The sequence below is a fragment of the Zonotrichia leucophrys genome, chromosome 3 (assembly GCF_028769735.1).
Source record: "Zonotrichia leucophrys gambelii isolate GWCS_2022_RI chromosome 3, RI_Zleu_2.0, whole genome shotgun sequence".
NCBI classification, from domain to species: Eukaryota; Metazoa; Chordata; class Aves; order Passeriformes; family Passerellidae; genus Zonotrichia; species Zonotrichia leucophrys.
The window spans coordinates 67104998-67128380 of record NC_088172.1 but is presented as its reverse complement, the minus strand read 5'-3'; the positions used below and the strand labels follow the sequence as shown (position 1 = coordinate 67128380).

General features: G+C 40.6%; 1 protein-coding gene across 5 annotated transcripts in view; it reads right to left on the bottom strand.

Annotated features, from left to right (window-relative positions):
* The window catches only part of RPS6KA2 (ribosomal protein S6 kinase A2), a 286567-nt gene that overhangs the window by 57472 nt on the left and 205712 nt on the right, over window positions 1-23383 (bottom strand). For all 5 annotated transcript variants that reach the window (XM_064708648.1, XM_064708651.1, XM_064708647.1 and 2 more), the window contains 5 exons: window positions 13110-13190; window positions 12249-12328; window positions 9173-9279; window positions 1432-1469; window positions 588-730 (listed from right to left, as the gene is read on the bottom strand). In XM_064708648.1, coding sequence (XP_064564718.1) covers window positions 588-730; window positions 1432-1469; window positions 9173-9279; window positions 12249-12328; window positions 13110-13190 — 449 coding nt within the window. The remainder of the gene's footprint in view (window positions 1-587; window positions 731-1431; window positions 1470-9172; window positions 9280-12248; window positions 12329-13109; window positions 13191-23383) is intronic.

Genomic DNA, 23383 nt, shown 5'->3' with positions numbered 1-23383 from the left:
CACTTTTGGAACTCTATAAATGCTGGAGTTAGAAAAATAAAGGCCCCTTGTTACCTTGGTGTGACAGTGTTCACAGGTGTCCGAGGATGAGGGAGGAGGCAAGGATCTGACTCTATGTTTCAGAAGGCTTGATTTATTATTTTATGATATATATTATATTAAAACTACACTAAAGAAAAGAAGAAAGGATTTCATCAGAAGGCCAGCTAAGAACAGAAAAAGAAAGAATGATAACAAAAGCTTGTGGCTCGGACAGAGAGTCTGAGACAGCTGTGATTGGCCATTAATTAGAAACAACTGCATGAGACCAATCACAGATGCACCTGTTGCATTCCACAGCAGCAGATAATAATTATTTACATTTTGTTCCTGAAGCCTCTCAGCTTCTCAAGAAGAAAAATCTTAAAGAAAGGATTTTTCATAAAAGACGTCTGTGACACTTCGGGAAGAGCAGCGAGTCCGCATTGTGTCGTTTCGCGCCCTACAGTGACACAAAACCTCTCTGAAAAACCTCCCTGACACTGCAATTTTTATCAGAGGGACCTGAAGCCTCCCCCTGCAGCAGATGAGCAGAGTTTGTGCCTTACCATGAGCACGCCAAAGGACCACCAGTCAGCACTCTGCGTGTGCCCGCGCCGGTTCACCACCTCGGGGGCCATGTACTCGATCGTCCCACAGAACGAGTATGCTCTCTTGTCGTGGTCGATGGCTTCCTTGCTCAGACCAAAATCTACACAAATTGAAGCAGAACAGGGCTCGTCAGCTCTCTAAAAATTATTATTTATGCTTTTGCTGGCTTAAATTGTTTGAACAAAACATGCCAACCAGCTGGTGAAGTGCCCTCCTGTCCCTGTGCCACGAACACGAGTGTGCTGGAGCCCTGCCTAGGTGGAGTGCCTGGCACTTGTTAATACACCCTGAATAATGAATATCATTTTCCCTGTGCAGAATGAGGCTCTGGCTCAAGGCAGAAGGTAGTTTAAATAAGCAGATACATACAGCTCAGGTTTGGTGAAGGCAATGCTAGCAAGGATTCCTGTGCAGCTATATTCCAAAGTACTAGGAATAATAATCCCAGATTACACCAGTGAAAAGGTTGGCTGGACAGTGCCACTAGAGTGGGAAAGGGATGTCTTTCCAGCCATCCTCTGCCTGGATCAAATAGTCATATTGGAAGCATCCTTCCATCCACAGTGGCAAGCAGCCAAACCTGTCTGCTTCACATCAGTCAGGAGCACAATTTTACCAAGAAAATGCTATGTTCTCCATGTGCTGTGCAGCAGAGGGGCTGACAAACTGACAGAGAAGCTCAACACTCAAACTGTTCTGGCTTCTTTTTGTAAGCAAACTCCTTCCAACCAGGATGCATACAATATACTGTAGGAAAAAAAAATCAGCTTATAGGCATGAAGTTTTCTGTTTCTCACATACCTGTTATCTTAATGTGACCCTCTTCATCAAGAAGAATGCTATAAAGCAAAAAAAGAAATAGTCATTCATTAGCCAGGCAAAAAGTGCAGTTAAAAAACATGAATCAAAGATGTTTAAGTCAGGTAAGGAAACATTGCAAGATGCAAATACTTATGTACACGAAACCTTAGTAGATTCTATGGCTCCAGAAAGAAAAATGAACCTCAAAGTTTTTTTAAATCTCATGTCTGAAGCATGCACAGCTTGAAGCAGTTCCATGAGGATCCTCCTCCGTGCTCCACAGGATGTTCAATCAAGGTGGGCATGCAAACAGAGCTGAGGAAGAACAGGGTGCTCAAAATCAGCAGCTGCAGGGTTTATATTTCCAGCAGGAGAAGGAGCTACACATTTCCTGTTCTTGTCATAAGAAACGGCAATCACACAAATAATCAAGGCTTGGACTCACTGGACCTAAAATTAAGTCCAAAGGTTCATGCTGAAGTAATAAAAGTCTTCGTAGAGCACAGTGACTAGTCACAGCCCAACTGCATGGATCTCAGCCTCTGCTTTTCAGTCCAGAGCACAGATGAAAATTCAGGCTGGAAGCCAAATTCAAGAGTTCTCACATTTGCCACCTGCCAACATATTTTTTCTTAACAAAGGCACGCCAACATTTCTGTAGTTCACAAAAAAGTAGTGCTAGTTTTTGTGGAAACAAGAAGGAACACTGAATTTGAAAAATAATGATTTTGGTAAATAAAAAATGACATACTAATGAAGGTGGTCTTTCTTCTGGTCTTTTCTTTCTGAGTCCTAGTTAGACTCAGTATATTTCTCTTTTTAAACTGATCTACCATGGTACTAGCTATTTTTATATTCCTCTTCTCTTAGAGAATCAATTTGATACAATTATTCAGGAAGAAAACATGATAGAAGTGAACCAAATATAATGGGCCATACTTTTTGTGAAAAGTTGTGTCTGAACTGAAACATAATTGAAAAAATATGCTCTTCTGTCATTCATGTGCTTAGAAAAAGCTGTTGTGCAAGTAATCAAAGGTCAGCAACTAAGTCAGTACCACAAGTCCCATAATTAAAGCCTTTTCTTCTCAATAAAAGCATCTTACCTTTATTCTTTCTCCACATTTTCCTTGAACACACAATTTTCAAGTACTAGTCTATACCAGGCATGTTTAAATGTACTTTTGGGACTGCAACCCCTAAACTTGTGCTTCAGAAGAGAAAAGAATAAAACACCTGCCAGTGTGAGTGAGCATGAATGTGTGAACTCCCTAGACCTGGACCTGGAAAAGTAGCAGGGGGAATAGAGCTCACAGAAATCACCCAAAATTGTGCCCCATGCCCAGGAAGCCCTTGTGAATAACTATGCAATTCAAAGGGAATTTCCCCAGAAGCACTGATTTTACACTTAATAGGTTTTAAATTTCATAATTTCCTATTGAAAATCCACACACACTTTGGTATGCACACAATGTGTGCTCCCCATACTCTGCCCTGTTTAAAGGGCTCACACCTTACCCCCATTAAAGGGATAAAGGCAACACCAACAGAGCTTTCAGACTGATAATACTGCCTGAGGTTGAGTCAGAAACATACAGCAACTCTGTCTCACACTGTTTGCTTGAGCAGCAAAATTAATAGATCCTGGCTTCCCAATGGATGTGTATCCCATATCCCCTAAAATGTGATCTACAGCTCCTTCCTCCATCTCATGTTCCCTAATCACCCTTCCACCATGGCCCTGGCTGCTGGCAGCTTCCTCTGTGGCCCCTGGCAGCGCCCTCTGGACATCTGGGTGCCTCCACATTTGCCATCTGGCAGCACAAATAATGCTACAGCTACTAACCAAAGATTGTATTTCATGTAAAAAGAAAACAATATGCTAATTGTGAGGGAAAAAAAGGGCAATTGTTGCACTGAATTATTGCACAGTGAAATTAAGACGAAAAGAACAAAGTACCTGCTTCTAAGAATGCAAATTGTAACAACAGACAAATAGTTTTCCTGTGACAGTAGAACCAAACTAATTATCTGATCATACTCTCTACTCTCTTTATCTTTGTCACCTTACAATTCCTTTTTATCCCACAATATCCATAGCAGACATTCTATCGTGGAAATCACAATTACTTTAGCTATGGTTTGCAGAACAAACTAATCTGAAATAAGATAGTATTATTCTATGGAAGGGGAAAAACAACCAGAAGTTCTTAATATGATTCAGGCTTGAGAATAATCTTTCATCTAAATTAATGTTCTGAAATTATAAAAAACCATAAAAAAGTAGACTACTTTTAAATGCTAGGCTAGGTTACAATCATACTGAATGATAAACTTCAGCTAGGTGGTTTTTTTTTAAATTTTATTCTTTCAGTCTAATGTTTGAGTGCTTTTACAGGATACTGTCACTGTAAACCTTCTCTTCAAAGCAGTAATAACAGTTATTAGGTGAAAAATATGCCAACACCCTAAATAAGTGAACCCACATAGGCTTGGAACAAAAAATGCCACAAAAAAAGGGTGTGCTTAGACAGAAGGAGACTGAGAGGAGACCTCATCACAGTCCACAGGTTTCTCAAAATGGGAACAGGAGGGGCAGGCACTGATCTCTTCTCTGTGGTGACCAGTGACCTGAGGGAATGGCCTGAAGCTGTGTCAGGGAAGGTTTAGGTTGGATATTAGGAAAAGGTTTTTTATCCAGAGGGTGCTTGGGCACTGGAACAGCTCCCCAGGGACGTGGTCACAGCACCAGCCTGGCAGAGTTCAAGGAGTGTCTGGACAATGCACTCAGGCACATGGTGTGATCCTTGGGATTGTCCTGGGGATATTCTATTATTCTATGATTTAACATTTTAGCATCAGGACCATCCCACAAACATTCAAACTACTTTCAGAGAAGACAAAGGCTGGAAATCTCCATGGTAGAGGCTGGGGCAGCTAAATTGGTAGTAGAGGAGTGACACAGATCAAGTTACAGGAGAAGTCCCATAGCAGAGCTAGGACTGCAAACTCCTTATCAACTTCTCTGCTGCAGCTTTATCACAGGGGAAAAAAGCTTTTGTTATGGGTTGTTGGCATTGTTTTATATCATGTCTTAAATCAAGGCCTGAACAATTCTCTCCCATTTCTCTCTGGCTCTCTTTATTTTTGGTTTTGAGTCATGTCTTACGGACTTCACTTTGAGCTCCAACATCCCCAAAACGATGTGATGTTCTGCCAAATCAAATAAAGCTGGAACTCTGGGGTTGGTTTGGTTGTTGGTTTTTTTTTTTTTCTTCTTTTGGTTGGAGTTTCTTTTGGTTTGGGTTTTGGTTTTTTTGGGTTTTTTTTTTTGCTTTATTTTGGTTTAGGAATTTTTTTTTTTTTGATGATACAAGTTTCTTTCTAAGTGAGAGCAGTTTTGCAGAAGATTCAACCCACACTTTATGTTAATCAGAAACTGTAGCTAAATTTTCAGGTGGGAGATAAAACCTGAGACTTTATCAAGAGTGTTTTATTTCATTTTGTTATGAAAGTATCAGATGAAGCAGTCAAATATCTACTAAAGAGATGAAGATTCTCACAAACTGTGTTTTGTGACATTTCAGTGTTCACATGACCCCATGCTATCTCACCCTGCTGAATGCAAATTCCTCTCTGCTCCAGCTTTGTTGACACCATGAAGCCAAAAAGGGACAGCTTACATCAGTGGAGGCTTTCCACCATAAGCCTTTGTCTCTTACTGATTCTCAGGTCTCCCCTCTGCACAGGGCAGTTACATTCATGAATCAGCAGTCATGGTTGGCAACACACTGCATTAAAAAGTGGTGTTTGGCTTTTCTAGAGTCTACACTGTCCCTGGTGTAAACAACTGAGGGCCTTAAAATGTACATCACTCCTTGTTAACCTAAGCCCCTGTTCCACAACTCAAAGTGCATCTAGGTTCCTGAAAAGAGAAATGGTAAAGATTAATAACAGCCTGTCCATTTTCAGATGGTAGAGTTATTTCTAAGTCACCCATGTCCTTAAATCACAGCATAAGAAATAGAATGTGCATCATATACTACCCTATGATAAGTTCCCATTTTTCTATCTTGGTATTTACCATATTCCATGGTATATACACCATATTTTATAGCTTGATTGTGCAGTTAAGTAAAAACATGCCTCACCATTTAAGGAACTCGGTGGCTTCCAGTGTGACTGAAAAATACCTTGTCCCACAAGGGATGCCACTGAAATCACCAAGACAACTCAAGAAGAAGAATTTGTCTGCAACAATTCAAGAGAAGCATCTGCTTGTTCTAAACAAGACTTTAACCAGAAAGCTCAATTACTTGTCTTTTTGAAGTAAGTACAGCTGACTTGAGAACAACTCCCAGCTGCACTTGAAATTAACTCATAGCTTTCAATTGTTAACATGGACTTTTGCTCAGGGAATCTTAAAAAAAAAGCTGAACCTTAAATTTTAATGTACCGACAGTTCTTCCAAGTGGTTTTAACAGTGATTTTTTGTTTGTTTGTTTTTTGGCTTTTTGTTAAACACAAACAACTCCATGAGCTTTATTTTAGCATACTTACAGAGCTGACAAGCAAACTCAAACCTATCAGCAGCTATTTTGGGAGCATCTGAAGAACAGCAAAAGCCTTGAACAATGAAAGGTCTAATGCAGTGCCTATCTTTAATAAAGGGGAGAGAGGAAGGGAAAGAGAGAGAGAGAATTGGGAAATTATGAATTAATTAATTTATCTCCAGTTCTGCAAATCTGACAGAGCAAACCTTGTGCTATAATCATGCTGGTAATGCCTCTGCTGCAGACGTGTGTGTGATTCTGCACGTTGCACTTCAAAGGAGAGAGGAATCAAGGGAAACCAAAGGGGAGTAATGAGAATGACTGAACCCCTGTAAAGACTGACTAGTGAAGAACAGTTCAGCACCTGGATTGTTTAGGGTACAGAAGAGGGTCTAAGGAAAAAGATGTTGTCACAACCCCTGAGGCTGCTGCTGAGAGCAGAACAAGCGGGCTGGGTCTTCCACGAGGACAGGCCAAGGAGCACTGGCCTGCAGGGGCAGTGGAGAAATTTCAAACTAGGTATTAAGAGCAACATTTTAGATGAGTAACTGCTGGAGCACTGCCAAGAGGCCTTCTGTGTAGAGCATGGAATCTTCATCAGCTGCTTTAAGCCTGGGTTAGCAGCACACCTGTTATGGTCTTGATCCTGCCAGGGGGCAAGGGGAGGATGAGAACATCCTGAGATGGTCCTAATTTTCTTTAATCATCTTATTTAGAAAGATATACTTTCCCAGATGTAACAAAAAAATTTAGCATTTTTTCCCCCGGAGAGTAATTTTTTTATTCTGCTATATCTGTTTCTTTAATGTAAACCTAAAGATCCAGAGAAATCATAGCCTGTCATGCTCTGCTCTCCTAGGTGTGACTGCACATAGGCTCTGCACTTACAGAGCTTTTTTTAGAGGATATAGCTTTCAATCAGAGGCCTTGCTTTATCTCCAGGTATGAATTCCTGGGTCATTCCCTTTCCTACACAACAGTTACATTCATGTATGTTAATTTTACACTCCTTCAATTGCATCCAAATTAAACTGTATCACAGTTAATCCATTTAACTGAATATCAAAGGCCATAAACACTGTATATACAACAGGAGAAAATGCAAGAGTGAGGGCTGCCAACTTAACTTCACTCAGAGATCTCTCTGTGTATAGGTCTCCAGTTATGTGAGGACACTTTTTATTTCCTTCCAAAGAAATCATGTCTCACTTGGCAGACCAGCAACACTCAGGGAAGGATTTTAGCAGAGCAGTACAGTGAAGATGGGATGGCTGATCTCAGCTCAGACAAAAACACAGAGAAAACTGGATTCCATCTGTACCTTTTCAACATGCTTCTATGTGACAATGACAAATCAGTGACACCTTCCTTCCTTAGATGAGCTCCAATTTCTCAATTCACTGATCCCTGACTGGAAGCACTTCAGCTCGGTCTGCAGTAATATAAAGTGCTCTCACTTGCAACTGGAGTCATTGAGAGATGTTTTTTGAGATGCTAAGTGACACTTCCTGCTGAGAACTCAGAAGAATCCAGGTCTCAGTATCTCAAATACAATGAACAGTTTTGACATACGCCTAATTTTCTCCTTAGTTTCTAACTTCTTCTAAAGCAAAAAATCACAGCATATGCCTAAAAATGTAATGGCATTGTGACACATCTGAATATACAAGCTCATATCTGGACACCTTCTAACAGCAGATTCACACATCATGTGTAATCTCAAAAATCAGCCACATCTAAGATCAGAGAGAAAAGCAGTGCATGATCCAAACGAATGTTCAAACATGTACTGCGTACATGTTTGTTGATGCTGAATGGATAAAACAGCAATTCTGAACGAAACTGAAACCCAGGAGCTGCTGGCGGACGATGCAAGAGCCTGTGGCTGCTGGGATGTCACCACTGCCTACCTGCATTTCATATCAGGAACTAACTGGTACTTTTCTCTCTCCAGCTGTTTAATTGTAGGATAGCTTCCCATATTTGCCAAAGACTTTGGGTTCCAGTTTTGGATGCATAAATGGGCAAGACTGGAAAATTTGGTAGCGGACTTACAAAAAGTCCACCAGCCCAAAACCCTGAGAGTTCTTGCTATGTACACCTGTTGAATTCACATAGTACTACTACTGCTACTACTATTTTTCTAACCAAAACATAAAATTGAAGTTAAAATTTAAATCACACAGAATTTCAACAGAGATAAACAGGCTCCTTCCCTTCAACTTCTCACCTACAAAGTCCATCTTCCATCACTTTTGGTCTCATGTTTTGCCCGTGAGAGTGAGAGCGATAACACTCCACCTTAAATAAAGAGCTGAATATTTTTCAGTTTGATGTCACAGAAGGAAAATGCTGCTGTGCTGTTAGACTTTGAAAGTGTAAAGCAATTGCCAAAAATTGCTCGGTGGTTATCTTTTATAAATGCTGGTGACCATTACATTAAAAAAGAACTTTGGAATGTTGCAGGCTGATTTGAGTTGTTACAGCAGAATCTATCAAAGCACCAAGCATAGGGCATAGCATAAAAACAGTATCATGTCACTTCCAGTGACAGCACTGAGGGTGTCATTTGCTCTACTGATGTGTTACAAATAAAAAAGAGAAAGGAAAATTAGGACCACATTACGAGTGAAAAATAGCTGCAAATATAAGTGAGAACAAACATTTTGGAAAATATTTTGCACAGTTAATACAAGTGTTTTAAAAGTCCCAATTCTCATGTCTCTCAGGAGTTAACACAAGTTCTCAGACATGCTCATTTACTTTAAGCAATGGCTCTAATAAAACTGAACAGTGCCACTCCATATTCGGTGTGAGCTGGAAGTGGAGCTGCTTTGAAAGGTTTACACTGCATCAGGGGGAAGGCCAGATTAAAGCTGCAAACAGAGAATGGTGCCACTAAAGTTAAAGTGCACAGGGATCTCTGAATTCTTTACTGAAATCATTCACAAAACTGAAGGCCAGGCACACAGAGGTCCCATCATACTGGAGCACAGTCAAAACATTTGGCCTCATGCTAAGATGGTATGACAGGAAAGCTGTGCTGCTCTTAGTGACAGTCTCATACAGTCTCACAAGAAGGAAGGCAGAGCCCCTGGCATCTTCTCATTTAGTAGCGTGACAAGGAGCAGAAGCAACCTAGAAGTTCATGTATTTATGTTTCAGTTCTCTTTTCCTTGTTAACTTACTTTTCTGGTTTTAGATCCCTGTAAATAATTCCAAGCCCATGGAGGTGGTCTAATGCCAAGGCCAGCTCAGCTAAGTAGAACTTGACATCCTCTTCTGTAAACATCACCTAGAGAGAAGGAAGAGAAGACCACATCTATTTATTGGACAGTGGTGGGCTGGCTTGCCTTAAACACACACAGGGAAGGAACTGTCTAACCCGGAATACTGGAAGGGAACACCATATCAGGTTCAATTTTCCATAATTTGTCTAAACTGACATTAACAATTCTTACCAGATTCTCTCTATAAAACAAAACTTGATCTGTTGAGCACCTCTATTCCTTAAAATATGCTGCTCTCATTCATCTGTTTGATCTGTTTAGATGACATTATGTCACAATATTAGGAATTAATTACAACTCCTTAGGCTTTGGAAATGAACAGCAAAATAAAACACATTCAGTGCAGCCCACATTGCTTCCATATCCCTTAACTTGCTACAGTCTTGGCATTTGGTTACCAAATTCCTATTAAATAGCATGGGAAACCTTTTTGGGGAAGTGGAATACTTCCAAGTCTGAGCAGAACACACAGCATGAAGAGAATCAGAGATGGAGTTAAAACCTCGTGCCTTGGAGGTCCAAGGAATATCAGTGCAGATGCCCTAAGCAGTGACGTGCTGTCAGACACCCAAGGCCTGAGGAGGTGCCAACTGAAGACAGTGTTTTCTGCAGCTCATACGGACACTGCTAACACTGAAGGCAGTGTTTTAGGTGAGAAGAAACTTCTGTAATCAAAAAACCAATAAGCTCTGAAAAACTCAGATGGCAGGAAACCCCTTTGGTTCAACTTCCGTTATATTTAAGATGTTCTCTTTAAGTAAATTTCAATAGTCACAGAGATAATAATGCAGAAAAAGAAGATTATGTATTAGATACACAAGTGTGATTATGCATGACAAGTAAAATGAGTCAGCTGAATACAAATTTACTTGTCATATGTAAATGTAAATTCTACAGTAGAAGTTGTGGAGCTTAATTTTAAAATTAAGTCTCTGCACTCACAAAGGGGTAACCAAAATATCTGAGTGCCTAGAGAAGTTCCAGACAGCTGAGAGAAAAAAGAGATGGTTCAGAGCACAGATGTCTCATAATTTAATTATTTTACTGCAAAGACTAGAAACAAAAACACAAGGAAAATAATAAATAAATACACAAGCAAAAGCTCTCAGATTTAATTGTAAAATGTAAATGTAAAAATAACATTAATTTTAAAAGCAATTTAAATTATTTATAAGATTTAAAATAAATAATGTAGGCAGGAAATTAAATCAATAGAATCCAGGAAAAATATACATATACACATAGTAAAAGTCAGATGTCTCAAAAAGACAGAGCAATAAATAGGCAAGCTCTGCATGCATGCAATAAATGCATATGCAATCTGACATGAAGTCCACTGAAATCAATACTTTTCAACCAAATCTATAACAACAAATTGCAAACGGTTCAAGCTTTCCCAAAACTTCTTCCCTTGCAATAACTTGCCCCTAAACAGCTGCAAGGTATAGGCAGGCAAGGTGAGCTGCAAACACTGAAAAAAGATGTGTTTTTACTGTCAGCTTAATGAGTCATTAACAATGGTGTACAGCACAGGAGTTGGTGAATTGCCCTGGACAAGCTTTGGGGAAAACATGAAGCGTTAAAGAAGTGCAAAGTCTGAGCTGTTATCTTCCACTTTTGAGTTCCCTGCCTGTGCAGAACAGGGACCTGCCCTCTTAGGCAAGAGCCACATTTTCTGTCTTCCATGAAACCAGAGAGGCCCTTGCTGAGACAGCAGCGCTACCTCGCTAATAAAGCTTGGTCTCACGACAATAGCAGAAGGACATTTGAAATCAAAATTTTTAAAATCTTTTTCCTCATATTAAAAATAACTGCTACCAGAGACTGAATATTTATATAAGGATCATTACTCAGCAGTGTAATTAACTTGTTACCAATGTCTTATTGCATTAGCAAACACGCTTTAACAGCAAAAGCTTGGGGTCCCAAGTGGCAGTGCACACAGCATCCTGCAGCATGTCACTGTATCAGGAATTGAACAGGGGTGAGGGAGACTTGGGGAACTTTTGACTGAAAAGACTGTTTTCACAGCATTCTTAGTCCATGAGTAGCTCCCCAAACCCAAAAAGAACTACAGAGCTTCCCCTCAAGATGGTATTTGAAAGGTTCCTGTCATTAAAGACTGTGATAAGTGGTTGCCTGCATCCCTGACCCCACACCCTTAGAAGTACCAAGGGCTGGGGACATCATTTTGGGCACAGACAACTGCAGGGCACCATCCTGACTCACTGGAGCCTCCTGCACTCCTGCAGGGATCTCTGTGGGACTGCTGGCTCACAGACGTTTGGAGATTCAGGAAAGAGCTAAACAAACCTAGAAAACCTACTGTGACTGCTCTGTGTGGGCATCAGCGAGACTCAGGTTTGGGACATTCCGTGCCTGCCAGTCCCTCTCCAGAGGCACGGCATGCAGAGGACAGGGGAGGCATGAGAGCCTGGGGAGGGCATGGAAGCAGCAGCTGCCCCTGGCAGGCAGGAGGAGGGCAGGTGAGGGCTGTGAGAGTCACTCTCCCATGTCCAGGCTGGTGTGTGGCCCTCAACCTGCTCCCAGCAGCTGCAGGGCTGGCCCTGACCCACGGCCATCTCATCCCTCTGCTGGCAGTGTCTGTGTTTTCCCAGTAATTCTGTGCTCATCCCTACGGCAAAATGTATTGGGGATTGATTTCTCAGGCTGTTTCTCATCACATCCAAGACTTATTCTGAATGCACTGAGTCTGGGGCTAATTTGCTATAGGAATGGCTTAGCAGTGGAGCAGTTTTCTCTGGCAGTGGTGCCTACATGGTATCTGCTGCATTACCTCTGGCATAATTCAAATACAATTATTAAGAACCCACTTAACCATGCAAGATGAGATAGCTCCATTACATATATAGATGACCATTCCCAAGGCCATTTTTCATTTCCCTGAACTCAATTTGAGTTCTGAAAATCCAAGACAGTCTTTAATTTCTGAGTTAAAGATCTATCAGCTTACCTCTTTGGAGAGTCTGGTGAAAAGGTCCCCTCCCCGCAGGAAATCTAGTATTAGGTACAACTTTCCCTCTGTTTGAAATGCTGCATTAGAAAAGGATGAAGATGTTGGAAGTTTGAACCAAGATAAAGTCCCCAATGAGTAAGTCCTGTTGACTAGCAGTGTATTATTCATGCCATTGCTTCACTGTCACTTCAAAACTTTGAGAACCAAAAAACCCCATTTCTGTATAGAACTTGGCAATTGAGCTTTGGGTATGGAAAAAAATAGTGTCAATTGAGAGACAATTGCATTACTGATATATTCATTTCTGTGTTAAGCACCTGTGAATTAACAGTGTTTCCCACTCCATGGGGTATCAGGAGTCACTAAGAGTGAGGCATAGAGAGAAGTTTCCATGTTTGTGTGAGAGAAGAGCCCACACACCAAATGTTCTTAGAATACCTGTTCCAGTAGTAATGGGGCTGGCGTGGCAGGAGGCAACTCCAGCAAGACACCACATTCATGTACACATCTATACAAATTTAGGCCAGTACTGATTATTTTATTTAAATTCTCTTTCTAAACAATACCTGACAGCAGGTGAGGGTTTGGCAGACATAAACTCAGCAGCTACCCCACCAGCACCACCTACCACGCCAGACTTTATGACAGACTTATTTCAATGGAAGACTGGCTGAAACTTACAAGTATTGGATGTCTCCCTCAGCATAAATGAAGAATTTCACACACGTAGCCTCTATGACTTTGTTAGCAACAGAGTCATAAGTAGGCAGGGGGTATCTGCACAAAAGTGTAACACATCTAGTCACAATTCCCCAACTGACTTAAGAACAAACATGAATTATATTTTATTATAGTTACCATAATGAAGCTTGACTATGAAAGGATGGTTCACTTCTGCCAAAATATCTCTCTCCATTTTAGATCGTACCCGATCCCGAACTATAAAGAAAGAAGAATAAGAACAGTGACATTAAGAGGCAGGATGGTCCTGGATACAATACTGGAATAAGGTTCTGGCAGTATGGATTCTGATTCTCACTCTGCTGATGGCTTCTATGACCTTAGGCCAATCAGACCACTCAAGTGTCCTCTATTTCTGACTGCCTGGTCTGTGTAGCAAGTTCTCCAGGAAGAGCAACTGGTGTCTTTCCCTACAGAGAGCTTCCCTAACTAAAATGACTACAGTATTGCAAACAACAAGAAGGCAATTACACTTCACAGAAGAGAATGTTAACGTGAAAATGAAAACTACACAAAATTAATTACTTTATTTCATTTAAGATGAAACAGAATGAACCAGTCCCAGAGCAAGTCAGATTAATCTTGCTCAAATTAAGTTATTGTATTTTGCTGATGTTAGCAGCATTTATTACGTATCACTGAATAGCACTTTCTGGAAGTTATATATATATATATATATATATACACATACAATATTCAGAGCTTCCAATAAACCACCACCCAAACAATCAGTAACAAAGAAAAATTCCAAATAAAAATAGTAACTAATTATTTTTTGTGTAGAGATAACGTTATTGTGGGATAGCAGAGAGAAAAATACTTTTTACGGTTGAGATGAATAGAGAGTAAGGGAAATCATAATTTCAGAGGTGAGCTGAGTTCAAGCTAAACAAAACTAATGCTGAAGATTTCATACCAAAGCCGTTTAGCAGACTATTCAGACACTGAAGAGGATTCAAGTCCCCATATTACCAAATCTTAATCCTAAAGATGCATTTACATTTTCAGTCAATCACTACTTTATTGAAAAATATTGACATTTTCTTTGTTCTCTTCACAATGCCAATATGCTTTTCAGATGAAAGCATCTACAAGACATATTATAAAACTATTTCAGGTAGCAAAGCCTGAGATCTGTTAGACTCCCATTGCAGGCATGTGTTGTGGAGCTGCTCAAAAGCTGAGTACTCTCAGTCCCCGAGTAAAGAACACACATAACAAAACCCCTGTCTATTGCTGTACTTCAAAAATTGATGCACAGAAATAGGTCCAAACCAGCTGATCTGAAAACCTTAAATAGCACAGGTGACATACTTGAGTTTCTTGCTATTTTGATATTTAAGTCAATAGTGATGTAAGCTTTACTACCTCATTCAAACTACCTTGTAGATAAAATCAAAACAGATGGAATTGCAGAATTGTAATCTCACCCCATAAGTAAAAATCACACATCCTACACTCACAAAATGCTTAACCTGTGTGAAGACAGACTGTTTCTTGTGCTGTCCATCAGGGATGACGCCAGGTGGGAATTCTTGGTGGACAGCACTGCTGGACACTCTGCATAGTGCATTTCCCATTAAGCTTCGTTGGGTAGCCTAAGGAAGGGCCTCCCTGCATTTGCACTGCACAGTTGAGAACAGGCTGTCAGAACAGCAGCCCACCCATCATTTTAACCTCTCCACAGGCACAGGCCCAGGTGTGCAGCCCAGGGCCCTGCCAAAGCCCCGTGCCCTGCTCGCTGCTGTGGTGGTCACTGAGTGTGGGCCTGTAACCACACAGGGCACCTTCTCCCCACGCGCACACCAGAGGCACACCAGAATAAAGAGAAGGTGGTGTCACCACAGAAGACATCTCACTCTCCAGTCATGGCCCTGTACCCACTCTGAACCTGTAGCTGCTGCATTATGGGGCCACATTTCCCTTTGCAAACCTGTTTTGGGAGCAGAAATGAAGCTTGTGAAGCTGGAGGCTCAGCAGCAGCCCAGACTGTCCCCACCTGGGCACTGCCAGCCCGGGCCAGCCAGGGCCCCCCAGGCACCATTGGGGGGCAGGAGCTCTAATGAGGGTGTGTGGCAGTGGGATGGGCTCTGCTCCCTGGGCTGGGACCCCCTGGTGCCCCACCATGCTTCCCTCAGGGCCAGCTGGGTCCTGCCAGGGCATGGATGCTCCAAATTAGTGCTCCCATGGCAGATACCACTTTCCTCTTTAAAATCTTATGTAGAGGAAGATCCAGCAAGACCGTTCATCATACAGACACCTTACTGGACTGCCTTGGCCAAGGGCACTGGGCTGTAAAGCTAATGTGACAAACAGCAAAGTGACAGTGTGAATTGCTCCTGACTGCATTGAGGTGCAGCAGCCTGGATCCTCCCCAGAGTCCTCTGGAGGTGGCTCAGGACAGCACCTGGTGGTTTGGTTGCCTCTCTGAGTGGGTCAGTCTCTCTCTGGTAATTTTGGAAACTGTCTTCTTGATGCCACCAGGCTGAAATTGGTGTTTGAAAGTTTATTTTTTTTTAAACTAGGAATGGGTTGTCAGATAAAAGGTTTGCTGTCTTAGTGACTTTTTCCTCAATGGTTTTTCATCCTTTTTGACAATTTTAACCAAAGTGCTGCTGATTCTCCTGACCTGAAACATCAGAGAGAGAAATCCCCCTGCATGTGTGACAAAAGCATCTATCTGCCACTTACAGAAAGCTGTTTCTGCAGGAAGATACATGCAGAAAATACACAAATAAGGTAAAAAAATTTCACAATCTGCCCAGAGATGTTTGGCAAAAAGGATTATTAATTACAAATTATTTGCTCAACCCTACCTTTCAGTAAGAAATGTCACTGCTTAACCAGGAGTGAAGAATTAATTAATTAACTGATAAAGCAGGAATAAGGGGAGCTACAAACTAAGTTAATTAAATCAGCATCAAAAAGTATTGCAGCAGGAGAAATAAATCAGTGAACAAAACGATGGCTTAAATTTCATCCATTACTGTAGCCATGATATTTTACTCTAATCCTTTGCTAGGATTTTTCTCTTGAGAAGCTGAGAGGCCTCAGAAACAAAATGTAAACAATGATTATCTGCTGCTGTGGAATGCAACAGGTGGATCTGTGATTGGTCTCATGTGATTGTTTTTAATTAATGGCCAATCACAGACCAGCTGTCTCAGACTCTCTGAGAGTCACAAGCTTTGTTATCATTTGATTCCTTTCCTTTCAAGCCTTCTGATGAAATCCTTTCTTCTATTCTTTCAGTATAGTTTTAATATAATATATATATACATATAATAAAATAGTAAATCAAGCCTTCTGAAACATGGAGTCAACATTCTTGTCTCTTCCCTCATGCTGGGACCCCTGCGAACACCACCACACATTACCCTCCTCACTTTTTTAAAACTCATTATTTTGCCTCAAGTGGAGCAAAAGCAAAATAGGACTCAGGTTAGGAACTTGCAACTCAATTTCAAATTCTTCACATAGCACAGGAACACAAATAGGATAATGCAAATAGAATATATACATAAAAGTCTCTGCAACATCCTTTTCAATTCTATTGCTGTTATTTTAATCTGTTTTTAATACTGTCTGTTATAGGCTACAGTAGAGAGCTAAATTCTAAATTCAAATCCACACTGCCCATATCCAGAAGACAAAGTACATGTGTGGTGCCTAATTACCTGAGATATGGAGAAAATAGAGGCTTTCTAAAAGTGATCATAGCCTCACTTCAATGCTTCTGCTTGGAAATACTATTTGCTTTCCTGTGCTCTTGTTCCACACAGTACTAAACTCAAATCCACTAAAGAGCAGCCTTTCATGTTGCACCTTCATCAGCAGAGCATTATTACAACATAAAGGAACAACAGAAAAGCGTCCTGTTGACACACTGGATGCAGAAGCGTCACACAGGGACATCATGTGCTTTTCTTTTGAAATGCACATCATTCTGTGAAGGTGATTTTTCTGGAAGAAAGTTCCTCTGTGGCACGAAATATGGAACCTTTTAGAGATGGGGAAAGAGCCATTATATCACAGCTTTACCACCCAGCCCTGTGCTTCTGCAGCAAAGGCAGAAAAACAGATCTACAGAGCAGGAGGCACTCCTTTGTAGAAGGGCACTCTGAGAAATCAGTACAGTAAGAATGCAGACTGTGTTTCAGGAGTCCAGAGTCTGGGGGAGGTCATTTTATCTCCCCCCCTTCCTTTCTCCCCTTTTTTTTTTTTTTCCCTTTTGCATGAAACAAACATTTAGCTTTAAAGAAATCAAAGAGTTACCTCTGTTTGTTGTATTTTAAAGTAGCCTTGATGCTCTGCTGTTGAGATTCGGAATGACAGATGTCTCTAAATCAATACAACACTTTAGTATTGAACTTCCATTTCTAGTCTTTATCACCTATTCATTATCCTCTCTGTTTGTAAAAGTTAATTAAATCTCTCACTATCCCTCTGAAGTACCTCTGCTCAATTTTACAACGAAGAGAATTAAGGAACAGATTGATGAAGTCTGATGGTACAGAAAAAATAATTAAAAAAATAAAATCACATGGGACTTTGTCAGGAGCAAAGATGGCTTCTGGGACATTCAATCTCAAAATAAAACCTCAGAGCAGTAACCTGAGCCTTTGTCATGTTTTCCTCATAGCCTTGACCAGCAAGGAGCAGCCTGGTGAGCTGAGGGTGCAGCACAAGTTGCCTCCTCCCTATCCCATTGAGCCTCTGGCAGCTGCAGCCTCCTGCTGTTTTCTCACTGGGACACCAACTTGGATCTCTCTGCTTGACCAAAAAAATCCACAGATGCTGCAGGAGATTAAGCGTGTCTTAGATTTTTGGCTGAAATTAGCTGTTGGGCTCAACTCCATCATTAGAGAAACACTGACTGACAGACCAGCCAGACAATCACATAAATCTCGTGTCCTTATGCAGAGGTGAAATTTCAAATTTTGTGTATTTTTAATCAGAACTGGGCCACTGAATAGCCACAGATTTGCTTATGCATAGCTCCCAGGTGAAACTGTTTCTCACCAGAGTCTGGGAGCTGCAGATGTGAAATGGTATCCAAGAAGTCAAATCCTATGGTGATGGGTATCAGCAGCAGAGTGAGAATTACACCCCTCACAACTGCATAAACCAGTTCTAACTAAATTCATTAAAAACAGACTCAATAAGCAGCTTGATGAAGAGAAAAGAAAGCTGCCATCTGCTACAAGGGAATTTCCTCTAAAGATCCAAAAGCTACAGCTGGAAATACATCTGTTCACAACTTGTGCAAAACTGAAAATCTTCAACACCTCTGCATAGTTGCACCTGGAACTTTTTTTTCTTTTTATGGAAATCATATGTTTGATTTAAATTTATTTACCTTAGTGGATGTGATATCCTGTGAAATCATCAATAAAGTATTTGTTTCCTGAATTTGAGTGTAACATGCTCCTGTGCTCCATTTGCTTCAGTTGTACTGAAGTGGGACTTATAACTATTTTTATTATTATTACTACTATTGCAGGAAATAACAATTTCAGTACTAAGTCTTACTGACAGGCAATAATTACCTATACTCTAGGAATAGGCATAATTTCAAAATGTCAAATTAATAACAAGGCTGGCCTTCAGATGTCCCAGTAAACACTATTCATCAGCAGCTCTGGAAATTATGATGAACTGAAGGAAGAAAATGGTTTATAGTTTTGCAATAAAGAAAATTTGTTTAAAACATGTATGAGACAGTTGGCCTCTTCTCCCCACACAAAATACGTATTTCAGATTTAGTTCCAGCATACAAGAAACCATAACACAAAGATGACCAGGACATATAGTCCTCAATCCTACTCTTAAATACAGTCTGAAGAGGGATGATTTTTTTTTCCATCAAACTTCTCTCCTATCTTCTGGGAGACTCTTTTTCCCTTGCAGCCCCTGCCCTGCAGTGCTGGCTAACTCACATGCAGCTGCAAAGAAGAGGCAGCACCAAGATTCATACTTCCTATCCATGGGGCATTCCAGTATCAAATGAGTGTCTGCCTTGTCTATGGAGAAGTTGCTGAGCCAAGAGAGGCAATGAAGAAGTTTGTTTTTTTCCTTGAGATGGAGATGATCCAGATGTCCAGGAACTGCTGGGCCTCTCAGGGCAATGAGTTTTGCTGCTTGCCTTTTAAGCTTGGAGCCCAGTATGGTTAATCAAGCCCTGCTGCCCTTTGCTCTGAAAACACACCTGTTTGGTGTTTTTACAGGGAGAGCTGAGTAAAGTTTCTGCATCACCTTACTCTGGAAGTGTGAAAGCTGTCTCTGCTTTGGCATTCGCCACAAATACTTCCTGCAGCAAATCATCAAAGGCAAAAATACTGTTTTTATGATGGAAAAGTATGAGGAGTGAACACTGGCTCAGGGATGAAAATGCAGATATTCCCTCTTATGCCAGCCCTTCTCCAGGAAAAAAAAAAATTGTCCCCTTTATTCAGTCCCACCACATCAAAAAAGCCATTTGTATTGAAAGGGGCATTTCCTCTCCTTCACAACCTTTGAGTAACTACTAATTCACTTGCAAGGCCTAGCAGAAGTGAAAGGGGGTGAGGGTGGCACAGGATCTCCCCAAAAACTCTTGGCACACCAACTCAGGGCAAGGCGTCCCTGTGTGAGAGCGATTTAAAGCCCACCCAAGTCCCTTCTCTTCTGTTATGTGAGCCCCTACTACTTTTTTTAATGGCATGGTATGAAACCTTCTGCCTGGTCCAGTTCAGATGCTTAAGGATGAGACCAATAATCTTTTATAAAATATTAAGTGAGAATTCCTGGAAGGAGAGGAAATGTGGTATTTCCTTTCTGTGTAGAATGTATGTACTGGGATGCAGTCATTTGCCACCAGGGCAGTTTTAGTCATAGGCTGAAGTAATTCCAGTAAATGTTTTCTGTTGGCCTGTTTGAAACTTGTAATTTTGAATATTTTCGAAGATGTTTTTGCTGTGGGTTTTTATTCTCTAACTGGAGCAGAAAGCCTAAATTCGGCGAGTTTTGCCAAAATTAAATTGAGAAAAATTGTTTTGGCTGCATCAAAGTGCTCTTTGTTAAGGGTTTTATTTTATCTTTTTATCTCCTCTTTCTTAAGTCTAATTGTAATGCACAGCTACAAAATATTGTTTGAAAAGACATACAATCAAACCAAAGAACTCTGCTGAAATGTTTAATACTGATATTTGGTCAAGCAAAATTTCCCTCAACTGTCGGGTTCCTATGGATAGACACTCTGTCAGAAACTCATCTTTTCTTTCTCAGTTGTAACATAAATTCAGAAGATGGTTAATAAAAAAAACCCATCAGGAAGTTTTAAAACAGATTCCCCATGTCTTCCAGGTTTAGGGTAAACATGCAAAGTTTTGAAGTGAGGTTTTTGTAATTGTTTACCAGCTTAGCTCTGATATGGGTAACATGAGGCAGTGGCTGGACAGTGAGAGGTTCCTTTCTCAGAAGGGAGGGTTTGGATGGATTTGGTCAAAGGACAGGAGGCAAATGTTAACATTCTCCCTAAGCTGTCCAGACCACAACTGCACTATGCTGACTTCTCACTCTAAACACTGCTTCCATTAGGCTGCTTGGATGTGGTAAACACAGAGCCAGTCCAATCCGACTTGTTCTAACAAAAATTTCTGGATGAACATTTCAGTTACTGAATTGCAAAAATTCTGGTTTCCAAAACAAATAACTACTGTATTTAAGGCATCACTGAGGAAGCTGGTATAATGGCTTATCATCCAGCACTGAAGGCACACTTCATTTAGGAGATATGAAGCCCTGAGGAAGATTCTGTTTGTAAACCACACAGGATGAGGTTTACCAGGTTACTCATAACCCAGCCCTCCATGCTACCTGCACACAAAACAGACAGGAATTTAGAATTTAAATAGTTCTGTTAAATTGTGCCATTTAATGTTAACATTCAGACAAAACAAACCTCTGCTTTGCCCAGGACCTGACGGGATGCAGACATACTTAATATAGCTCTGCTGATATGTTTGCCTCATAAAAATGAAAAAGCATCTGTGAGACGGCTGTCTATCACTGAAGAAGCCTCCAGTCCCACCAGCAAGCAGGGTGTGAAGTCAAGGCAAGGTCATTTCCTAAATTAGAGCATAAGAAAAAAGCCTACTCTTTTGCTGTTATCAACATGCTCATTAAAGCTTTGCAATCAGCAAGCCTTGGTCACACAGACGACAACAACAACAAAAAAGGCTGATTTATTGTTTTCTGCTTTGACAAGAGAAACAGAGTCCTCAAACAACTGTGACTTGGTTTTCAGCCAGGACTGCACTAGTGTATAGGGATTGTTGTGGAAGATATGACCAAGTTCAGAGAGTTTCTGGGTGAAATCATGGCCCTAAAGCAGTCAATAGTAAAACCACTGTTGACATTAATAGGATCTCACCAGCTACATCTCAGTCCCTACATACAGCTCTAAAAATACATGTAGCTGCTTGAGTTCTGAAAGAATACCTAACAGAAAAGGAAATCTTGGGTTTTTTCTCTTATGTTACTGAGAAACTGCCAAAAGCTAAACATAAACAGTACTGAGCAATGACTACAGGGAGATAGGAGGAGAGCAGATAAATATTTAAAGGATATAAACATGGACAAAAGAGACTTATTTATCAAAATAAAATGAAAAATTAATATAAATAGGAGGAGGCAAGGAAAACAGAAAAAGAGAAAATGTAGGTTGTATTGGGCAAACTGTAACTGCATGAACCCCTACAGAGCAGAGCAATGGCTTGGGACTGGAACCTCCTTACTGACACATTTTAAAACAAAACTGAACAAGAAAAGTTAAATAACTATTTAGTAAGAAACCAGCCTGCCATGACTGCAGGGGAATGAGACTGCACTTTTCACTATGTGCTACTTTGCTGCAGTGACTCCACCTCAATAAAGGACATCTTAAAAAAACCAGAACCATCTAGTTTTCATTATTATGCACAACTGTTTGGAAGGCTGTCTTAAACACAGCATTTATAGCAGGATTAATGCCCATAGCATTATATCAGAACATTCCACCAAAGTGACAAAATACCAGAAACCAAAAATTCATATTGGAAGTGAACTTGAAAATCCTCTGAATAACCACAAGCAGTTTAGTTTCCACACAGTGCTTTTAATTCTGTGGTCTTAGAGAGTCTTATCAAGAATCTTTGATCTCTAAGGCTGTTACCCTGTGGGTGATAGCTGTGGGTAAGGCAGAGGGGTAATGCAGCCCCTCTGGGGCCACCCAGCCCTGTGACCACCAGTCCTTCCAGTGACTGCCAGCAAATCATACCCCTCACAAACACAGTGCAAACTTCCAGGCTTCCTCAAAACTTTGCTTTGGAAGTTGCTTTCTTTGTGCTGGGAACACCATGTGAAAACAAAAATACAAAACAATATTTCTAAATGTACACTTGCAAATATTTCTTTCTTATGATAGCATACAAGGATCAGGATAGTACCTAGCTGTATGACATTGACATTTTACATTTCAGAGCTTATTATATTAATAATGAAACCAAATTTGAACAGATAAGCATTGACAAAATCTATACAGAAGATAAATATTTAAAGGATATAAAAATGTAGGATGAAGACTTATTTATAAAAATAAAAGGAAAGAAAGGAATATAAATAGAAGGAGATGTGTGAAACAGAAAAAGAGGAAATGTAGGCTCTCTTTCAGCAGAAAAGTCGGTTCTGAGTTTACAGAGTTGATGAAGACAATTCCTTCTCAATGGCAACTATGTCATAGCCCATACAAAGATCTGAAAGATGACCAGGGACACACTACAATTGTCTGAACAACTCAGGCTTGAATTTACAAAAGGAATCTACTGCTGCTGAGAAAATGTCAGTTAAATTAATGTGCCATGGAAACCTTTTGAGTGTGTCAATTATTATTGCATGCAGACAGAAAATGCTATAGAGAAAATAGAAAGCAGAGGCTGTCATTGACGCTGATTGCTGGTCTCTCCTCAGTCATCAAAACCTTCATTTTGGAGCAAACGCCACTGCCACGCAGAAGCTGAAACTGACATGTGTGACCTACATGGAGAATGTGAAAACAGAGAATAACTGTGCTTCTGTAGAAACAAATCCCAGCTGGTAATCTCCTACACTGTGCCATCTAACTTTCATGGAGAGCCAGCCAAGTGCTAGCACACCTCCAGGAGCAGTTGTGAACAGAATGCCTGCCCAGCTGTTTGGTGAAGGTTTACAAGTGATCCAACTGCAGCGTTGTGAGGAAAACCATCACCAGTGCAACTGACCCCTCCTCTGCTGTCACTCTGACTTCATATGGCATCAAGTGACAGCGCTGACCTCACTGTTAATCTGTCCTCATGCTTGAAAGGAAATAAGGTTTTTCTGCTGTTATGGGAACC